Source organism: Scardinius erythrophthalmus (assembly GCF_964197995.2).
Source record: "Scardinius erythrophthalmus genome assembly, chromosome: 10".
Lineage (NCBI taxonomy): Eukaryota > Metazoa > Chordata > Actinopteri > Cypriniformes > Leuciscidae > Scardinius > Scardinius erythrophthalmus.
In genome coordinates, this window is record NC_138230.1 from 40,617,150 (window position 1) to 40,634,805 (window position 17,656).

Sequence of the window (17,656 nt, forward strand, 5' to 3'; positions counted from 1 at the left end):
TTCGAGTTATTGCTCTTGGTGTGAACAGGCCTTAATTCTTATAGAATCATATTAATGGAGTTAAACATTTATCACTGTTTAAACATTTTAAGATGTTCTTGTAGCTCAGTTTGTATGCTTTTCTGTGTATATTTATTCTGAGATATTTGACAGATCGTTTGTGATTGAGATATTATGGGGACACAGAGCGTATCATCAGTTATCATTTGTTGTTCTCAGTTTAAAAAGGTTCTCAAGCACATTTGGCAGCCCTAATGGATAGTTTATATTCTTAAGATGTTCTCTCATCTCCTGCCCATTTCTTTTATCTCTCTTTCCCCTCTCTCTCCCACATTCCACTAAACGACTGCACTAATCTGCAGGGCTGCAGGATACGGAGAGGCAGAAGACACTGTGACTGTGCAGCAGTGTCAGTGTCTGGGCCTTTTCAGAATTTTTTGCTTGTGTCAACAGTTACTATATATATCTTGGGTATATTTTGACTTGGGAAGACTTTATAAGTTGGCTTAAGCTATTCCTATTTCATCCAGTAAGCATAACGTGTAAATGATTAAGTTCTTTGAAAGAAGTCTCTTCTTCTCACCAAGACTGCATTTACTGGAGATCAAAATACAGTAAAACAGTAATACTGTGAAATACGTTTTACATTTAAAATAACTTATCTATTTTAATATATTTTTTAAGTAAATTGAATTATTTATTGATCTGATGGCAAAGTGGTGATATGGTGAATTTTCAGCATCATTACTCCAGTCTTCGTTGTCACATGATCCTTCAGAAATCATTTGAACATGTTGATTTCGTGCTCAAGAAACAATCCTTCTTATCAATGTTGAAAGCAGTTCTGCTTAATATTTTTGTGCAAACTGAAAAAAAGTTTTGATTATTTGATGAAGAAAGAACATTTATTTGAAATAAAAATACAGTTCTGATTCCATACTGGTAGCATACATTCATAGAAAGTTCAAAAGAACAGCATTTCTTTGAAATACAAAATATATTGTAACATTTTAAATGTCTTTATTGTCACTGAATAGAAGTAATCATTTCTTAAAAAAAAAAAAAAACTCTTAATGTATAATAAATATTAAAAATAGTCATGTAGTCAAATGCACCTAGAATATTTTTGGTTTGCTAGACGGCTTTTAGCCAGGGCATTTTTCTCAGTTGTTTGTGGTAATATTTTGTCAACCTGTCAATAACCTTTCATCATATTTATTTTCGTCATATTCATCATATTACATATCGTTTATATCCTCTCAGACTGGCAGTATCCTTGATTATACTTTCCATCTTCCCTACCGTCAGTGTCAGAATAAATTAATGCATTTGCTATTTGACGGCTGACACACTAAACTTGTCAAAGTTTTGTATCAGTAATTAATACCACCTAATCTCAAGAAGTCATTGTTCTTGAACATGGAATATGCTAAATTAGTTAACCGCCAAATCTCAAGGGTCGTCTCGCCCAGTGATTAGAACCAGCTCTCCAAATGAGGATAAATGACCATTCATGAGCGACAGGAAAAGTGACACACTCCAGCGTGGCTTTCGGTCACCTTTCTGTTACTGATGTGTAGAAAGTGGCGAAAGGTAAAGGCCAATCTAATCTAAGCCATGCTGACACACTCATTTTGAACTGCCCAATCAAATCAGTATGTACAATTCTAAAGGAATGTTCTGAATTTTCAATTACATGTTGACATCTTTTAAAGGGATAGTTCACCTAAGAATGGAAGTTTGCTCTTCATTTATTTACCCTCAGGCTAGATGTACGTGACTTTTTTTCTTCAGTAGAACAGTAAAGAAGATTTTTAGCTGAAACCGTGGTCCTCTGTGATTTGGATAATGGAAGTCAATGGGTGCTGTCACTTTGAGATTCACAAAAATATATGCAGACAAAACAAAATGAATACCCACGGCTCCTGATGATACATTGAGGTCTTAAAGGGTTAGTTCATAGCCTGACGTCGTCATACTCAATTCTAGTCAGAATGTGAGTCTGATACTTCTCCATTGAGCTTTGATTATGGGGCGTGTTTCAACCGAACCAGGAAAAAAAAATCCTCTGCACTCAATTGGATAGACCTACAACCAATCAGAGCAACGGAGTAAGTGACGTATGTTTTTCATTCATGTTTCCGATCGCGGTTCTCTGTTCCTCTTTTAAAATGAATGCGCTGTCGATATCTTCTATAACAGACGCGATGGCGGAATCTACACATGATGTTTTATAAACAAATTTCAGGAGGAGCACATTCAAATAATCAATCCAATCAACCGTCTATCAGCATGAGAGGAAAGCATATATTTATTCACTCGGTCAACTCACCTAACATGACAGTTTTCAGCATCCCTGCACTCACTCTTGGCTTGTTCTTCCACAGCCAGGAATACGGGGGGAGTACTTTGGGTTCGGGCCGAATACCGAGCCCGAAGCCTCTCCTCGGACAGCACGCCAAATATGCATTTATTCTATCTGACTTATTTGTAAGCGTGAACTCGTGAAATCTCAATTCTTCAGCGGCAGTCATTTGAATTCAACCCAAGCGCTCGTTGATGACGTGGATGATGACGTTACCGTTGCTTATCTGTCCATCATCGTATAAAGCCCGCCCTGACAATTTGATTGGTCCGAACAATTTTTGTTCGGGCATAATAGCTCCTCAACGGAGCGAGTCCAGACCGAACTTCCCGACCAAAAAATATTGTGGGCGGGATTCGGGCTGGCACCCAGGCTAGTTAGTTCACCCAAAAATGAAAATTCTGTCATTAATTACTCACCCTCATTTTGTTCCAACCCCGTAAGACCTTCGTTCATCTTCGGAACACAAATTAAGATATTTTTGATTAAATCTGAGAGCTGTCTAACTCCTCCATAGGCTTCTATGTGATTGAAACTTGCTGGCCCAGAAAAGTTATTAAAGAGATCGTTAATATAGTCCAAGTGACTACAGTGGCTCAATCTTAAGTTTATCAAGCGACGAGAATACTTTTGTGCGCAAAAAACAAACAAAAATAATGACTTTATTCCACTATTCGTTTCCTTCTCTCTGGGCCTCGTAGTGTTTAAGCGTAGCGTGTCTGTTTTGCAAGTCACCACGCATCACACACATGACAAGCGTCGACCAATTGTGAGCCTACGTGGTGACGTGCAACACAGACGCGCTACGCTTAAACACTACGTAAACTAACTCGAGGCCCAGAGAGAAGGAAATGAATAGTAGAATAAAGTTGTTATTTTTGTTTGTTTTTGCGCACAAAAAGTATTCTCGTCGCTTGATAAACTTAAGATTGAGCCACTGGAGTCACTTGGACTATATTAACGATCTCTTTAATAACTTTTCTGGGCCAGCAAGTTTCAATCACATAGAAGCCTATGGAGGAGTTAGACAGCTCTCAGATATAATCAAAAATATCTTAATTTGTGTTCCGAAGATGAACGAATGTCTCACGGGGTTGGAACAACATGAGGGTGAGTAATTACTGACAGAATTTTTTATTTTTGGGTGAACTAACCCTTTAAGAAGCAAAACGATAGGTCTATGTACTGTAAGACAATATTTTGTAAATGAACTATCCATCAGGGCTGCAAAATGTGCTTGAGAACCTTTTAAAAGTGAGCACAGCACACGATACGCTCAATCATTTTATTATGTTCCCATAATATTTCAGTCTCTAATGATTCTTGAAATTGATCTATCAACTGAACAAAAATTCAGCATTTATTAATCTTGGGTAATGCTAATTTCTGCATAAAATACATTTTAACAATAGTTTCTTGTATTATGAATGAACATGAATTACTATAACATTGAACAATAGTATATTATTGATACATTTCTATATTAACATTAACTAGAATTTGTAAATGCTGTAAACTGGTGTTCATGAACCTCATTAAGTGTTACCTTAAGCTTAATGGTATTAAATATGAGGTTGCGTTTCCCTGGCATCTTTTAAAAGGTTTCAATGAATGATCTTGGGGAAAATTCAAACTTTTAATTTATTTATTTACATGCATCTAGTTGATATTCTGTTCTGCAGTATATCACGAGGAGGCCGATATGCTTAACTTCTTACGTGTGTCCGTAACATTGAATAATGCACCAATCCCTGTGTGAAATTGACAATTACAGCTGTTGTTGCGTGCCGTTGCGTACGGTATTCGTCTTGGTCCGTGTCGAGATGACTTTACTTTCCTCTACTTATTTGTCAGAGCTATCGACAGGTAAATTGTCTCCGCTGGCCTGTGACGTGCTTTGCTATCTAATTTCACAAGGTGTGTAATCACTGACAACCATGTGTGGAAAAAGCGGTCAAAAGTAATTAATTAGAATGCAAGTTACACCTTGAATTGGCAGGATGTTTCTAAGGATCGGTTCTGGTGTTCAGTTCACGGTTTTGATTGATGGTGTCTGTGTCTCTGGGAAAGCACAGCTGCTCGCCTTTGGTCTTATGTGTATGTGCTTGAGTAAGAAGATGTTGTAACTTTAGTTAAACGTCCTGCTTTTGAGGTTTGGCTCTGTTGAGTGGGAATGGAGCAATTGGGAACTTTGGGAAAAGATGATTTTTCTGAACGAGACACTAAATCACGCTTCGCTTTTATTACTGAACCATTTGTCTTCATGAGGACAATGTCAAATGTGAATGAGAACATTCGAAGTGAAAATTTCAACAGTTTTTGTGTATTTAATGCCTCCCTCGTGCCGTTGTCTTGAAACGGAGATACTGGACTGTTTGAGAAAGAATGACCGTATGATTTTGCTTTTGGATGATCCTCCCTAAGCATAAAATCTCCACTTCTAGTCGCAAGAATGCAGGGTTGCTGTTAGAGCTGCACGGTTAATCGTTAAAAGACAGCAATCTCGATTCAAACAACTATGCAATATTGTTCGTAAATGACAACGATTCAGATATGTCTATTATACCTTTGACAAGTACGATCACTGCAACACTGATCCAGACAGAGTATGTATAGATCATGCATATGAAACAGCTTCACAAACAGTCTTTTCAACCACAAAGTATTGTTATTTCTGTTACAATAATCAAATTATCTCTGTTACGGATCCACTGAGGCGAGTTGAAGTGAGAACCCAAGTGCAGCTTTATTGAAATAAATCCAGTTTGTGAACCATGAACATGAACTAAACTTGAACATGAACTAAACTTGACCATAAACATGAAACTCACGAACAGAGGTAACAGGGAACAAGACAAGAGACTGTGGAAACACGAGGTCCGTGAATACACAGAGACTACTGACTTGACAAGATACACCTGTGAACAGGATTAAACAATGAACCGATGAGAACGCATTAAACTAGGAAGCACATGAGATGATCACAAGAGGACAAGGGAATCACATGACAAAGGAGACATGAGACGTGAACATGAAACAAAAACAAAACTAGACGTGACAAACACAGAAGTGGTGTCTATGATCAAAAAAAAGAGTAAATCACCAATTGAAAGTAACTTGACTCTTCAAATAAAGATTGTATCAATTACATCATCACATCAGTGGGTGACGACAAGTGACTGCTAAAAAATGTTTGTTTAATCATTTATTCAAGAGATTCATTTGAAAAACGCTGATTCATTTAGCAATGAAACCAGTGAAGTCTATTAGTGAGTCATTGAATCATTCATTCAAACACTTTAAATTTTTTTATTAAAATTAATACATTATTTTTAAATAGATTGCAGCAATTAGCATTTTGTTAGAATCTCTAGATAAATGACATGTTTTTTTCTTTAGCTATCTGTTCAGAATCGTGGTCTCCATTTTAAACAAAAAAATAATTTCTCAAAAATATTCTGAAATTTATTCAGAATCGTGCATCTCTTACTGCAGTTATGTTTTTCTGAGCTGTGAAAGAGTGGTTAGTCTGTTCTTTGGATGTACGTTTTCAGTTTGGAAATCAAAAAAGTTCTCACACTCGTAAGTGTGTAACCTGACAGATTTTGGGCATCCAAGACCAAGTCTACATGAATGGGAAAATCCTTGGACGAATGCTTGCCACGCTCACATTTAAATAACTTATTTTATTCTGACATTAACTGTCCCTTAAAAGTTGTTTTTTAGCACACAAATAGTGTTAAAAAAAGCATATTTCAGTGTGGACCAGCCAATGCGTGTCTTTGGACACTGATTGTTTCTGCCATATTTCATATTGCACTCTCTCCCATTCATAGTAAAAATTAATGCACCATTTTTGTATATCTAAATAATAGATTTGGTTTGGTTTAGACCTATGTAGATGGGTTTCGAATGATGGTGTGATCTTCTTTTATATAACCAAGATGTTTTTTGTTGATTTCATGAAGATATGAGGCGTTAAAGATGATTTACTTCTGACTTTTTTTTCTCTTTCCTGCTGAACTGATTTAGCTCTGATTCCTGTTGGAGAATTAGCCCTCCAGTGTCAGGCTGTCCTGTCAGATTGGGTCAAAGACTTCCTCATTGTTTTTTTGCTACTCATCTCTTTTTGCTCCTAATAAGAAACCTGACGATCTTGACCATCTTTTAATAGAATCTTATTTCCTTATTTCCTTACCCTTTCATATTTTCCTGGAAGAAAGGTTATAATAAGCAATCAATGTCACTTTACCCTTGATATCCCTCCTGAATAAACAAGCGGTTGACCTGCCAGGGTCACCAGAGAGGGTGAGCCTTGGTGTTGAGTTGGGCAGGAGCCGCAGGACACATTATTAGGGTTGTTAATCATTCAAAATGTTAAAGGTTCTGTAAGCGATCCCGGTAGGGCTGAACGAAACATCGAATTATCATCGTCATCGCGATATGAACTCACGCGATGAACACATCGCAACAGACAGCCTGACACGATGAATAACACCTGGTTCAGATTACAAGATTTTTGTGTCAGTTACGATAGTCACGGTGTCAGATTACTCGATTTTGACTCCTAAAATCTTGTCGTGTCATGGACAAGAAACATGTCAGACTCATAGACTGTAAAAAATGGTCAGACTACACGTTTCTTTCTGACCAGTCATCACACGCACACATTCACTCGCAAACATTCACTCGCAAACATTCACACACACACACACACACACACACACACACACACACACACACACACACACTGTCCCTCGCTCACTCACTCGCGCTAAATAGCGTAATCCAGGCAGGTAATAAACGTTTGACCAATCACGCAAATAACCTATTAAAGCACTAAGACATGGGAACAGTATATTCTATTTTACAATGTCTATTTAAAAAAAATAAAAAATTCAGGAATTGTTGTTAGCTATAGCTAACATTCACATTTGAATATTTATCGCAAGGCCTTTCGTCATCGCAATATTAAACAATGTTTTCGCACATCGCAGCTTTTCCTCATATCGTGCAGCCCTAGATCCCGGGAGACGTTACTTCTTGTTGACATTCGAATTGTTGTCAAACAAAATGGAGGCTAGCTAGACCCTCCCTCCTCCTCATCCCGTCTCCTCCCTCCTCCCCTCCCTTCCGACATAAATGAAAGTCCAAATAGTCACTACAAACAAAGTTAAGTTTTACTGATACTTCATTCAATGAGTAATGTCGCCAAGTTAGATAAATGCTTTTATATATTGCAGAACAGAATGCAGAAAAAGAGAAACATTATCTTAAAATCGTCTCGCCACCTGTGGTTATAACTAGCTCCCATACAAGGACGCAATAGTAAACAAATTAAGTCAAAGTTGTCAATAGCCTATAAATGAACATTCAAATTCATAACAAACAGTGGATGAAAACAATCATTCACACAAATTGTCGCCCTACTGTGAATTTGCTTGATCATTTACAATCAGAGCCGGTTCTAGACATTAGGAGGCCCTAGGCATAATTCATGTTGGAGGCCCCCCACCCCCAATAAAAAAACACTTGAAACAAATATGATTCCTAACCTTTTTATTTATACAACATTTAATTTTAAAAGCAGTATATTTTTACTTACACAGTACATAAGTTTGGACACATTACTATTTTTAATGTTTTTGAAAGAAGTCTCTTATGCTCATCAAGCCTGGATTTATTTGATCAAAAATACAGAAAAATAATATAGTGAAATATTATTAAAATTTAAAATAATGATTTTCTATTTTACTATACTTTATATTTCTGTGATGCAAAGCTGAATTTAGTGCCACGTGATCATTCTGATTTATTATCAAATGTTAGAAATGGTGCTTAATATTTATTTTATAACCTGTCTGTGATACTTTTTTTCAGGATTTTTGATTATTAAAGAGTTGTTTTAAAAAAGTCTTCACTATCACTTTTTATATATTTAACACATCCTTGCTGAATATTCCTGTTTTTTTTTTTTCTTCTGTATTTTTGATCAAATAAATGCAGGCTTGTAGAGCATAATAATAAACTTCTTTCAAAAACATTAAAAATAGTAATGGGTCCAGACTTTTACCGGTACTGTACATATTAATCAAACTTTATCTACGGTAATCTCTTTTTTGTTTAATGAAGATGTTATTGTTGTTGTTGTTATTTTGCTGTTTTATTCAATTTATTCACAGTTCCAGAATCCCACTTCAGTAGATGAGCATAAGTGCTTTTATATTGCATTGCTACCTTAAATATGCTATACACAAATCAAGTGGAAGAGAAAGACACGATCGCTACTGAGCAGAAAAAAATATATAAAGTGAAATTATTGGCGTAATGTCAGGAATCTAATCATCAGCAGAATTTAGAAGATAGACCCATAGATATGAGATCCTTTAGACTATTTGAAACATTTAAAAATGTTGTAGTGTGTTGGCTTTTTAACTTAGAATACAGACGTCTTGTCTTTTAATTTTGTAGCTTTTTTACTAGTCAGCTCCCGACGCGATGTTATTCATTGTACGCGCAAATTCAAAGCGTCGCGTCTGGGCACGTTAATGACGCTCGCGCTCTTTTAAACTTGTAGTAAAGCGGTGAATGATTTTTCCAGAAATGACGCTGATCTACAGTACAAGTTTATATTTAGAATACATTGCAATCACTCCAAAATAGATGACGACAACTCTCACACCTGCATTATTAGCTGTGCTTCTTTGTGTGCTTATTAGGCTTTAGCCTCGCAGCATCTGATGGATGCGTTCGTTACACATACTTTCAGAAGCCGGCACACATTAATTGGTTTAACTGCAGTAATGTAACAGTCTATGGTTAAGATAAACATCGTCACTATTTTTAGTGAATTAATAAATATTGAAATAAATTGTAGATAGGACATTTGTACCTTTTTTTTTTTTTTTTTTTTGTCCCTCTGTCTGGGCCCCATCCCGCCAATCGGGCCCTAGGCACGTGCCTAGTTTGCCTTTGCGTTAATCCGGCTCTGTTTACAATAGAGATTGATCGCTGCTAGAAACATACATGTTAAATTCACCAAAGTTAACGCTGACTGCATAGATCTAGCTAATTACATCCTTGTGATGGTTTGGTGAACATGGACGTCAGTTTAGAAAGAAAAATGGATTTACCTGTTCTGCAAAAACAGAGCAACTATGTCGGATTGGAAGCCCTTCTGCCGGCGGAATTTTCTTCAATATCATGCAGCCCTAATTAGGGTGTGTGTGTGTGTGTGTGTGTGTGTGTGTGTGTGTACAGTAATCAAGTGCCTGCAAAAGAAGCATAAGAGTAATAGGAGCCATTTATTACCAACAATGGCAACATTTTAGATAAGCTAAGTAAAACAAACATGTTCCTCTTCTGCAGTCATTGGTCAATTAGATGTAAGGGAGTATAAGTTGTCGGCAGTGCGTCAAACTGAAGACACTTTCACACACGGTCGGCTTCCAGTGTAAATTCATTACTCTTGCTCTACCGGTCCTGTGTTTTAGCAATCATTAGTGAGAGTGACTCTGGCTTCATGCTCAGTTCATGTTCTGTATCCTCCTTTAGGTCATTGCTCTTTTTCTCGAACGGTCTGTCTGGTTATTCTGCCCTTCTCCTTTCCCAACAATTCCCTGGGATGCTGAAATGTCTACAATGTGCTATTGCCTGTTTGTGTGCGAATGTGTGCTCATCCCGTTTTGCTTTGTGTGTGTGTGTGTGAGGAGTTGCTGCCAGGGAGCTGATATTTTTCTTGTCCTCTCCAGAAGTTGGCTTGCAGCGATTTACTCTGTGGCTCTGCATAGCTGCGCTCCTCATGGACTGAAATGATTGGGGAAAAGTCCAACTCTATTGTCAGGAGCCAAGGAGCTCTTTGATTCGGCTCCAGAAGCTCCGATCCTGCAGGTTTAATGAAAGGAGCTTAGGAAAGAACTTAATTTTCAGCAACTGACAAAAAAGAAACACCTTTAGCTGTTCTTTCATTTACATTTAAATGGAAAGGTTTAAATAGGCTCTTTTAGATTTCAGACATTGCTATCCAAATGTCTGAGTCACAATCTGTATTTATATATATTTATATATACATATATGAAGAGTTCAGATGCAAAAACCTCTAAATGCCATCTGAAGTTTTCTTATAAAATGATAATTTTTATCAAGCTTGTATATTTAAGTTCAGTAATTTCACTTAAATGACAATTAATAGGTAACCTTCATTGCCAGTTAAGTGAAATTATTGAATTTAAATATACAAGCTTGATAAAAAGATCATTCTATAAGAACATTTCAGATGGCATTTAGAGGCTTTTGCATCTGAACTCTTCATATATATATATATATATATATATATATATATATATATATATATATATATATATTATTATTATTATTATTATTATTATTATTATTATTTATTTATTTATTTTTTGGACACATTTTAACTTGATTTGTTTTATATCACAACTTTTCTTGTAGTCATTTTTTGGAAATTGTTGTACATTTTTCAGTAAACTTTTTTGCTTGAATTGTGCTGGTAATACATTTTGTAATTAAATATTTTATTTTCATATTAGTATTATGGAGAATTATAGCATTTTCACTAGTGGTCTCAGACTTTTGCAACTACTCACTGTGGAGGTCTGGGTCAAAAGCTCAAAAACGATTTTTCAGTCATGGGACAGTCAAATTGCATGTTATTGATCCTGCTGCTATATTTTCTGAACAAAGCACAGATATAATCATGAGCAGAAAGAAATGCTCTCTTCTCTTCTTTGCTCCAAGGTCACAATTTCTTTTGAACTACTTAATGTAGCTTCGACAGCTCACAAAGTCAGTGTAATGAGGTCACATGTAGACCATCCTTGATTAAAAACCATCACGCGTTTGACAGCGAAAATCCCGTACAGCCGTCATGGAGAAAGTATTATATTCTTCTCAGCGAGTGTCTACATGCAAAATCAATTATATCACAAATCAGTTCAAGAATATTGTGTTTACTATGATTTGAAATGATCAGCTTTTTTTTTTTTTCACATCAAAATGTACACAGGTATGCTTATAATGCCGATTGGGTTTTGACCTTTAACCAGTAAAGTAACACCATTTAAATCGCCTTACACATTGTTGTTGTTTTTTTCAAGCATTATTCGTGTAAGATTAATACACTCTCAATATTCCCTACCTGAATCTCTCTCGCTTCACTGAGTGTAAGCGTTTGAGCTGATACTGTTATCGTAATTGTATGAGCCAGGTCTCACAGGATGGGTTTAATATCTTCCTTCCTCTCCTTTCCCCCCATCTCTGTTCAGTGTGTAGATATTAAACTATGGAGGGTAGAAATAACTGTTAAGGGTGCTGGATTGTCATGTGGCGCTCAGAGGTGTTAGTTGCTCACACACACACACACACACACACACACACTGACAGAGCATTCTTTCCGCCTCGTTTATTTCTCGCTATGCGGTTTGGATGCTCTTTCCCTTCGGGGTTCAGGAAAGTTCCCATTAGCAATAGGGACTTCATAAAAGCTTTCATATTATGAGCGAGGAAAAGGGTAAAGGCGGCCTGGAGCTCTGTGGATTTGGCTTCTGTGGAATATCAATGTTTTTTGTATTCACAGTCAGTACAACTAGAGCGGAGCATGTGAAGCGTGAGGCAAATCTAGTTTTTAAAGTATACATGAGGGGAAATGTTTTTCATGCACTTAATGTAAAATGTGAAACTGGTTTGCTTTCACTATGGGAGTTATTTTCTTCTCTCCAGTGGTCCTAAGATGAGACGTGAAGTTGGCACAGACACGACTCTTGAGTGATGACTCAAGAGTGAACACTGTAATATAAAACAACTCTTCCCCTATTTCTAATTTCTAAGCACCAAACATCAGTCTGCTGGCTGTGCAAGAGTCCACTGAACATCCCATCAATCACTAGTAGTGAGGTCTTCTCTGAAGATTTTCTTTAACAGTCCCACGATACATGTGCCTTGTTTTATTTACCCCTTTTCCACCAACAGGGTGTCGGTTACCAAATCTGGTGCCCAGTCAGGAACCGTTCTGGGCTGTTTCTCCCAAAAACGTTGGAACCGATGGTCTCTCTCAACGTAGGCTCACAATGCTTCTGGTTAACGCAACCCTGCAAAAACCCTTCTATCATAGAAAAGTTAGCTTCGAGCTGGGAAATTGTGCCAGACTCTGAAACCAGCTGGTCTGGACCGGGTTATCAGAAGAGAATGATGCAAATCAGTTCAATTGATGAATGTCCAACTCTTTCATTGCTTATTGACTCCAGCAACTCTATTTTTTTTCTATTTAGAGATGTTGTATGTGTGAATTTCACGCTGTGCCTTTGTTTAATTTTGTATTTGTTTTGTTTCTAACTGTTTTAATTTGTTTTGTTTTTGTTTTGTTTTGTTTGTTTTTTGTTTTAGTTGTTTTGTTTTGTCATGAATATCTTTTTTGTTTTGATTCTAATTGTTTTAATTTGTTGCATTTTTGGTTCTTGTTGTGGTTTTGTTTTTTGTTTAGTTTCGTTTCAGTTGTGTTTGCTGAACAGTACAACCTTGCAGATACAACATTAGTGCTACAGATACTGTAGATTAACAGCAAAATGGACTTGTTTGGTTTTGTGAAACCAGTGTCATTTACTTTAAGTGTATCTGGCAAGAAATGGCAGACAGGTGCAATCTTTTTTTTTTTAGAGGCTTTGGCTTTTTGCACAGGAGGTTCATGTGTGAATGCTTGTTTGTTTTCTCTAGAGACGAGTTACAGTGAGAGTGCTGAGGTGGAACTGTTTGTATAATCTGCACATCAATGACACGATAATTATGTTGTATTACCAAGAGCCTGCTGGAGTATCAGTCCAAAATAAATCTCACCTGAAGGGCTTTTGTGTTTAGTCACTCTCAGTCACGCTGTGCCTTTATAGACATTAAGATCAGTCGCCCACATTCACTCTCTTAATACACTCATATCTTGCTGCGCTCATCTCTGCTGGTCATATCATCATTCTCATCGTAAGTATGCTTCTCGTTACATTAGAGCGGATGCATAATGGCCAAAGCAATGAAAAGCAGCACTATGAATTCACAATGAACTGACGCAGTAGTTTCCAAGGTTCCTGGTTCAGTTTAGTTTGGTGCCTGTTAAGTAACGGATACGGCTTCTGTCAGGATAGATGATGCACATCTAGGTGGTAAATTTTGATGACTCTGATAGTTGTCCTCTATGATTAAACTCACTTTGGTTTGCCAGGATGAACACTTTCCCTGATGAAGAGTGACAGCTGCTTAGTTGCAGGAGGTGCTTGTTATCAGTTTGGTTGATGTAGGAAAGGATTGTCATACACTCTATGGGTTAAGGAGCAAGACACCAAATACTGCCTGAATTTAATATTTTATTTTGATAAACTTCCAGGAGTTATAAAATATAGAATTTATACTGTGTTAGAGTAGAAAACGTTTTTATTAAAATAACTTTCTACATATAAATAAATAATTTTAACCAATATTTTGTTTGAATATTATTAAATGAAATTGACAGAGAAACAACCCTCTTCTTTTGACTGGATAGATTTAGTAGCATTAATACTGAACATTAAAACACAGTTAGGCTGGTTTTATGCATCACTGTGGTATTGTCATATTGTATCTGACATTCAATGGTCAGGGTTTTTCCCGGGTCAAAAATGGTCTTCGGTGGTGGTAGATGAACACGGTTATCCACACACATGTGAACTGTGGGCCCAGTACTGATAATAAATCCAAAAGTAAATGCAAAGAAACTTTTTGTAATATTAACATATCCTATTTATTCATGAAATAAAATAATAATCACCATCAGAACCAATCATAAAACAGTGCATTTTAAAATCTGTCAATTTTTATGTAAAAAGTCATTGTAAATTTGAAACGTAAGTAGTAAAATTAACCACAAAGTAACACATTACATAGAAAAAATGGCAGGTCTATTATTTTGCAATTACTCTCCAAGACTTTATTCACAATCATTTGACATACAGTGTTAGATTTTTATTTATTTTTTTCATTGCTATTGTTATCACTGTCAATCGGATTCATTCGCACATTTAAATACTGTTGCAAATCCAGACATTTTGCAATTGTAGTAGCAGCATGAAAAATACATATTATATACAGAAAAGCGAGCAAAGATTGCTGCCACTATAATCACTGAAGCGGTCAATTACAACAGGAGGGACACAAAGCTGCAATCTTGTAAAAACTCCCGTAATAATCATGAAGTTGTCTATGCTGTGCAATAAATCTCTTATTGAGATCATGCTTACAATGTTGGTTATAATGAAAGGATTTGCGATCATGCAGAACTCGGCCACTAAATGAAACGCATCTGATTGGCCATTGCATTCATGCACTCAACAGATATGTTTGTGATTGGCTACAAAGCTCAATGCTGCACATTGTAAATATAAACCATTTCACAGAGCGCTTACACAAACACTCACAGGAGCATTTTTAAGCACCTGGTACTGCAGAATGGCATTCAGTGGTGTTGGTATGCCTTTTATTTTTCCTGCTACCTGGTTCCACCATGTGGTCCTTATTGCAGTGAGCCAATTGAACAAACTTCAAAGTAGGAAAATGAACCATCTTTGACAACCTTGTTGTTAGAGAATGTCATTGTTACTGTATTAGCATAGCAATTTCAGCATCAAGATCCATGTAATTGCGACTGTCACTGCTGCAGTGGTCAAAGGGTTGAGAGCATTTGGTGCGGTTTTGCAAACATTATCTGTTCTGATCTACTTTCACGGAGCGTAAATGTTTTCAATGGGATTTGCAACATCTTGAGATGGTAATTTGTTGAGATAAAACACGTGACTTCACATGATATTTTAAAGAATGTTACAATGTCAGCGCCATGGCAGGGTAAAACAGACTAAATGAAAATTAGAAATGAATTGGCAATAAACTGATATGTTTAAGCTGAAGCACTAAAATATTAACTAATAAAAGTAATAAATAAAAACCAAAACTGAAATAAAAAACTAAAATAAATGAAAACTAAATGACAATAAAAAACTAATAAAATAACAAAAGCTCATAAAAGCCAATTCAAAATATGAATAAAACTAAAATGGCTGTTTTCTGTTTTCAGTCCGGCTGAAATTGCATGTATTTTTAGTTGAAGAAAATTGGATCCTGGTTGAAGATAATGTGTGAAATGATGAAAATGTGTGTCAGACTGTAACAGACGAACCTGATCTCCTGTCATAATAGCATATAATGAGTATACTGAAGTACTGTATATACTGTAAGCATCTCCTGTTTGTAGATGATTCCAGCGCAGAGGGCTCAGATGAATCCACCGTGGACCGCAGCTATGTGAAAAAGAAGCTGGAACATGGTTTAACGCGAATCTGGCAGGTAGGGAGCGTGCTCATTTACTTATTTCTTTCTTTCTTTCTTTCTTTCTTTCTTTCTTTCTTTGTTTTCCATTCCGCCATTAGCTTCATGACTTGCCCTCCCACCTCACGTCCTCCTCTTTCTGCCCCCAGGACGTCCAATTGAAAGTGAAAGCCTATTTGCTGGGAACCGACATGTCCAACTTCAAGTACGACGACTTCATTGTGGTTCTGGATGTTATCAGCAGGTAGGGACCCACTTCCTCATTAGTGCTAATTGGATTGGCCTGCAGGGACCAACTGTACCATTGCCCCCCTCCCCCCAATCACTTCTGCTTCATGAGAAACTCCCCTAAAGAGAAACCGGGGCCAGGGGGCATCAATAAAACCACTTGTTCCTCAACAAGAGACCATGGTCATCCCCATTAACAGAGCTCAATTAAAAGGCCATTTTTGTGTGTGAAACCACAGCTCTCTGTATTGATCCGGCCTCGGGGTCGCTGACTTGTGTGAATAGAGGCGGCATTTTCTGCCCTCGCTGGGACACGTGATATGAAGTAACTCTTTGGGGTTAATTAGAAGAGTGAACCACTCTCTAATTCATTTCATCGTTTTCTCTTGTTTATTTTCCTGTTTTTCTCTCCCAATTGACAGGTTGATGCAGGTGGGAGAGGAATTCTGCGGCAGCAAGTCCGAGGTGTTGCAGGAGTCCATTAAGAGACAAAGTGTGAACTACTTTAAGAACTATCACCGGTGAGATACAGCCCATGGTCCAGTTGACCTCAGTCACAATTAGTTCTAGGAGGGGTTAACTAAAAATGAGTTCTGCTGGGATGGCTGTAATTTGTTTGTTCCCCCAACAAAAAGGCAATAGGAATTTTCCATTGTAATAAGCTGAAAATAAGCTTTGTGACCAACAAAAGTTTCTGATTCTTATGTGATTTGTTCATCAGCGTAATCTTCATAAATGAACACAGCTTTTGAATGAATTTTGGAGCCAAAATATAATTTGCAGAAGTGAAAAGCTAAACATTGAAGTCACAACCATTAAAGTCACCATGAAATCAAAATTGACTTGTTTAAATTGGAATATTGCAATATTTATTATAAATGATTTATCCATGCATATCATTATTTTTTTAAAATGCACTTGCCCTCGTAATCTTTAATCAAAGTAACTTCCCGTCCCTCTTGTAGCATCATCTCTTCTCTGATGATGTGTTTACTGGCGTGAGGGCGGGACAACCTGTCACTCACAGGAGGTCCACCAATAGCAAACCACAACCATCAAATCAATTCCCAATGGACAAAATCAAGTCCCGCCCTACATTTTGTCTTGTTCAAGAAGCGTCAGTCGTATATACGTCACAATAGGGAAGAAAATACTATGAAAACTTCCGTTTCATGCCGACTTTGAACTTCTAAGATCTCTTTCAGTCTTTATTCAAAAAATACAAAATGGAAAGCCTGAGTTAGAATGCTTTGCAGGAGTGCGAGTATAGAACAAAATGACAGGGCTGTAAATGCAGACTACGGAGTAGATCAGATTTACTGCTCAGTGTGATGTTTAATGTCCCAGAGAATCTCTGTAATCCCATTTAGCCACTTGGAAGCAAAAGTGCTTTTCAAGACATGTAAAAGCTTTAAAAAAGTCATGAGTTTGGTATTTCTGATGCGTCTTTTGCCGTAGAATAAAACGCGAACATTTCTTGAGCTTTTGCTAATCTTATTTCAAGCATTTAAACAAAAAAAAAAAACATTTTAAAAACCCAGTTGACTTCTGGGTGATGGAACGGGAATTCCAAAAATGTATTTTCCAGGTTTTAGAACTCATTCCCACAGAATGTATTGTGGCCACTGATAGTGTTGTTTATTTGTACTTGCTGTCTGAATTGTTTGTGTATAATTGACTAAATCAATTATGCAAATA

At 36.9% G+C, this 17,656-nt stretch overlaps 1 protein-coding gene across 2 annotated transcripts in view; it reads left to right on the forward strand.

Annotated features, from left to right (window-relative positions):
• The window catches only part of vps50 (VPS50 subunit of EARP/GARPII complex), a 140,988-nt gene that overhangs the window by 62,732 nt on the left and 60,600 nt on the right, over window positions 1–17,656 (forward strand). For both annotated transcript variants that reach the window (XM_081376096.1, XM_081376097.1), the window contains exons 14-16: window positions 15,657–15,748; window positions 15,880–15,974; window positions 16,381–16,479. In XM_081376096.1, the coding sequence (XP_081232222.1) occupies window positions 15,657–15,748; window positions 15,880–15,974; window positions 16,381–16,479 (286 nt within the window). The remainder of the gene's footprint in view (window positions 1–15,656; window positions 15,749–15,879; window positions 15,975–16,380; window positions 16,480–17,656) is intronic.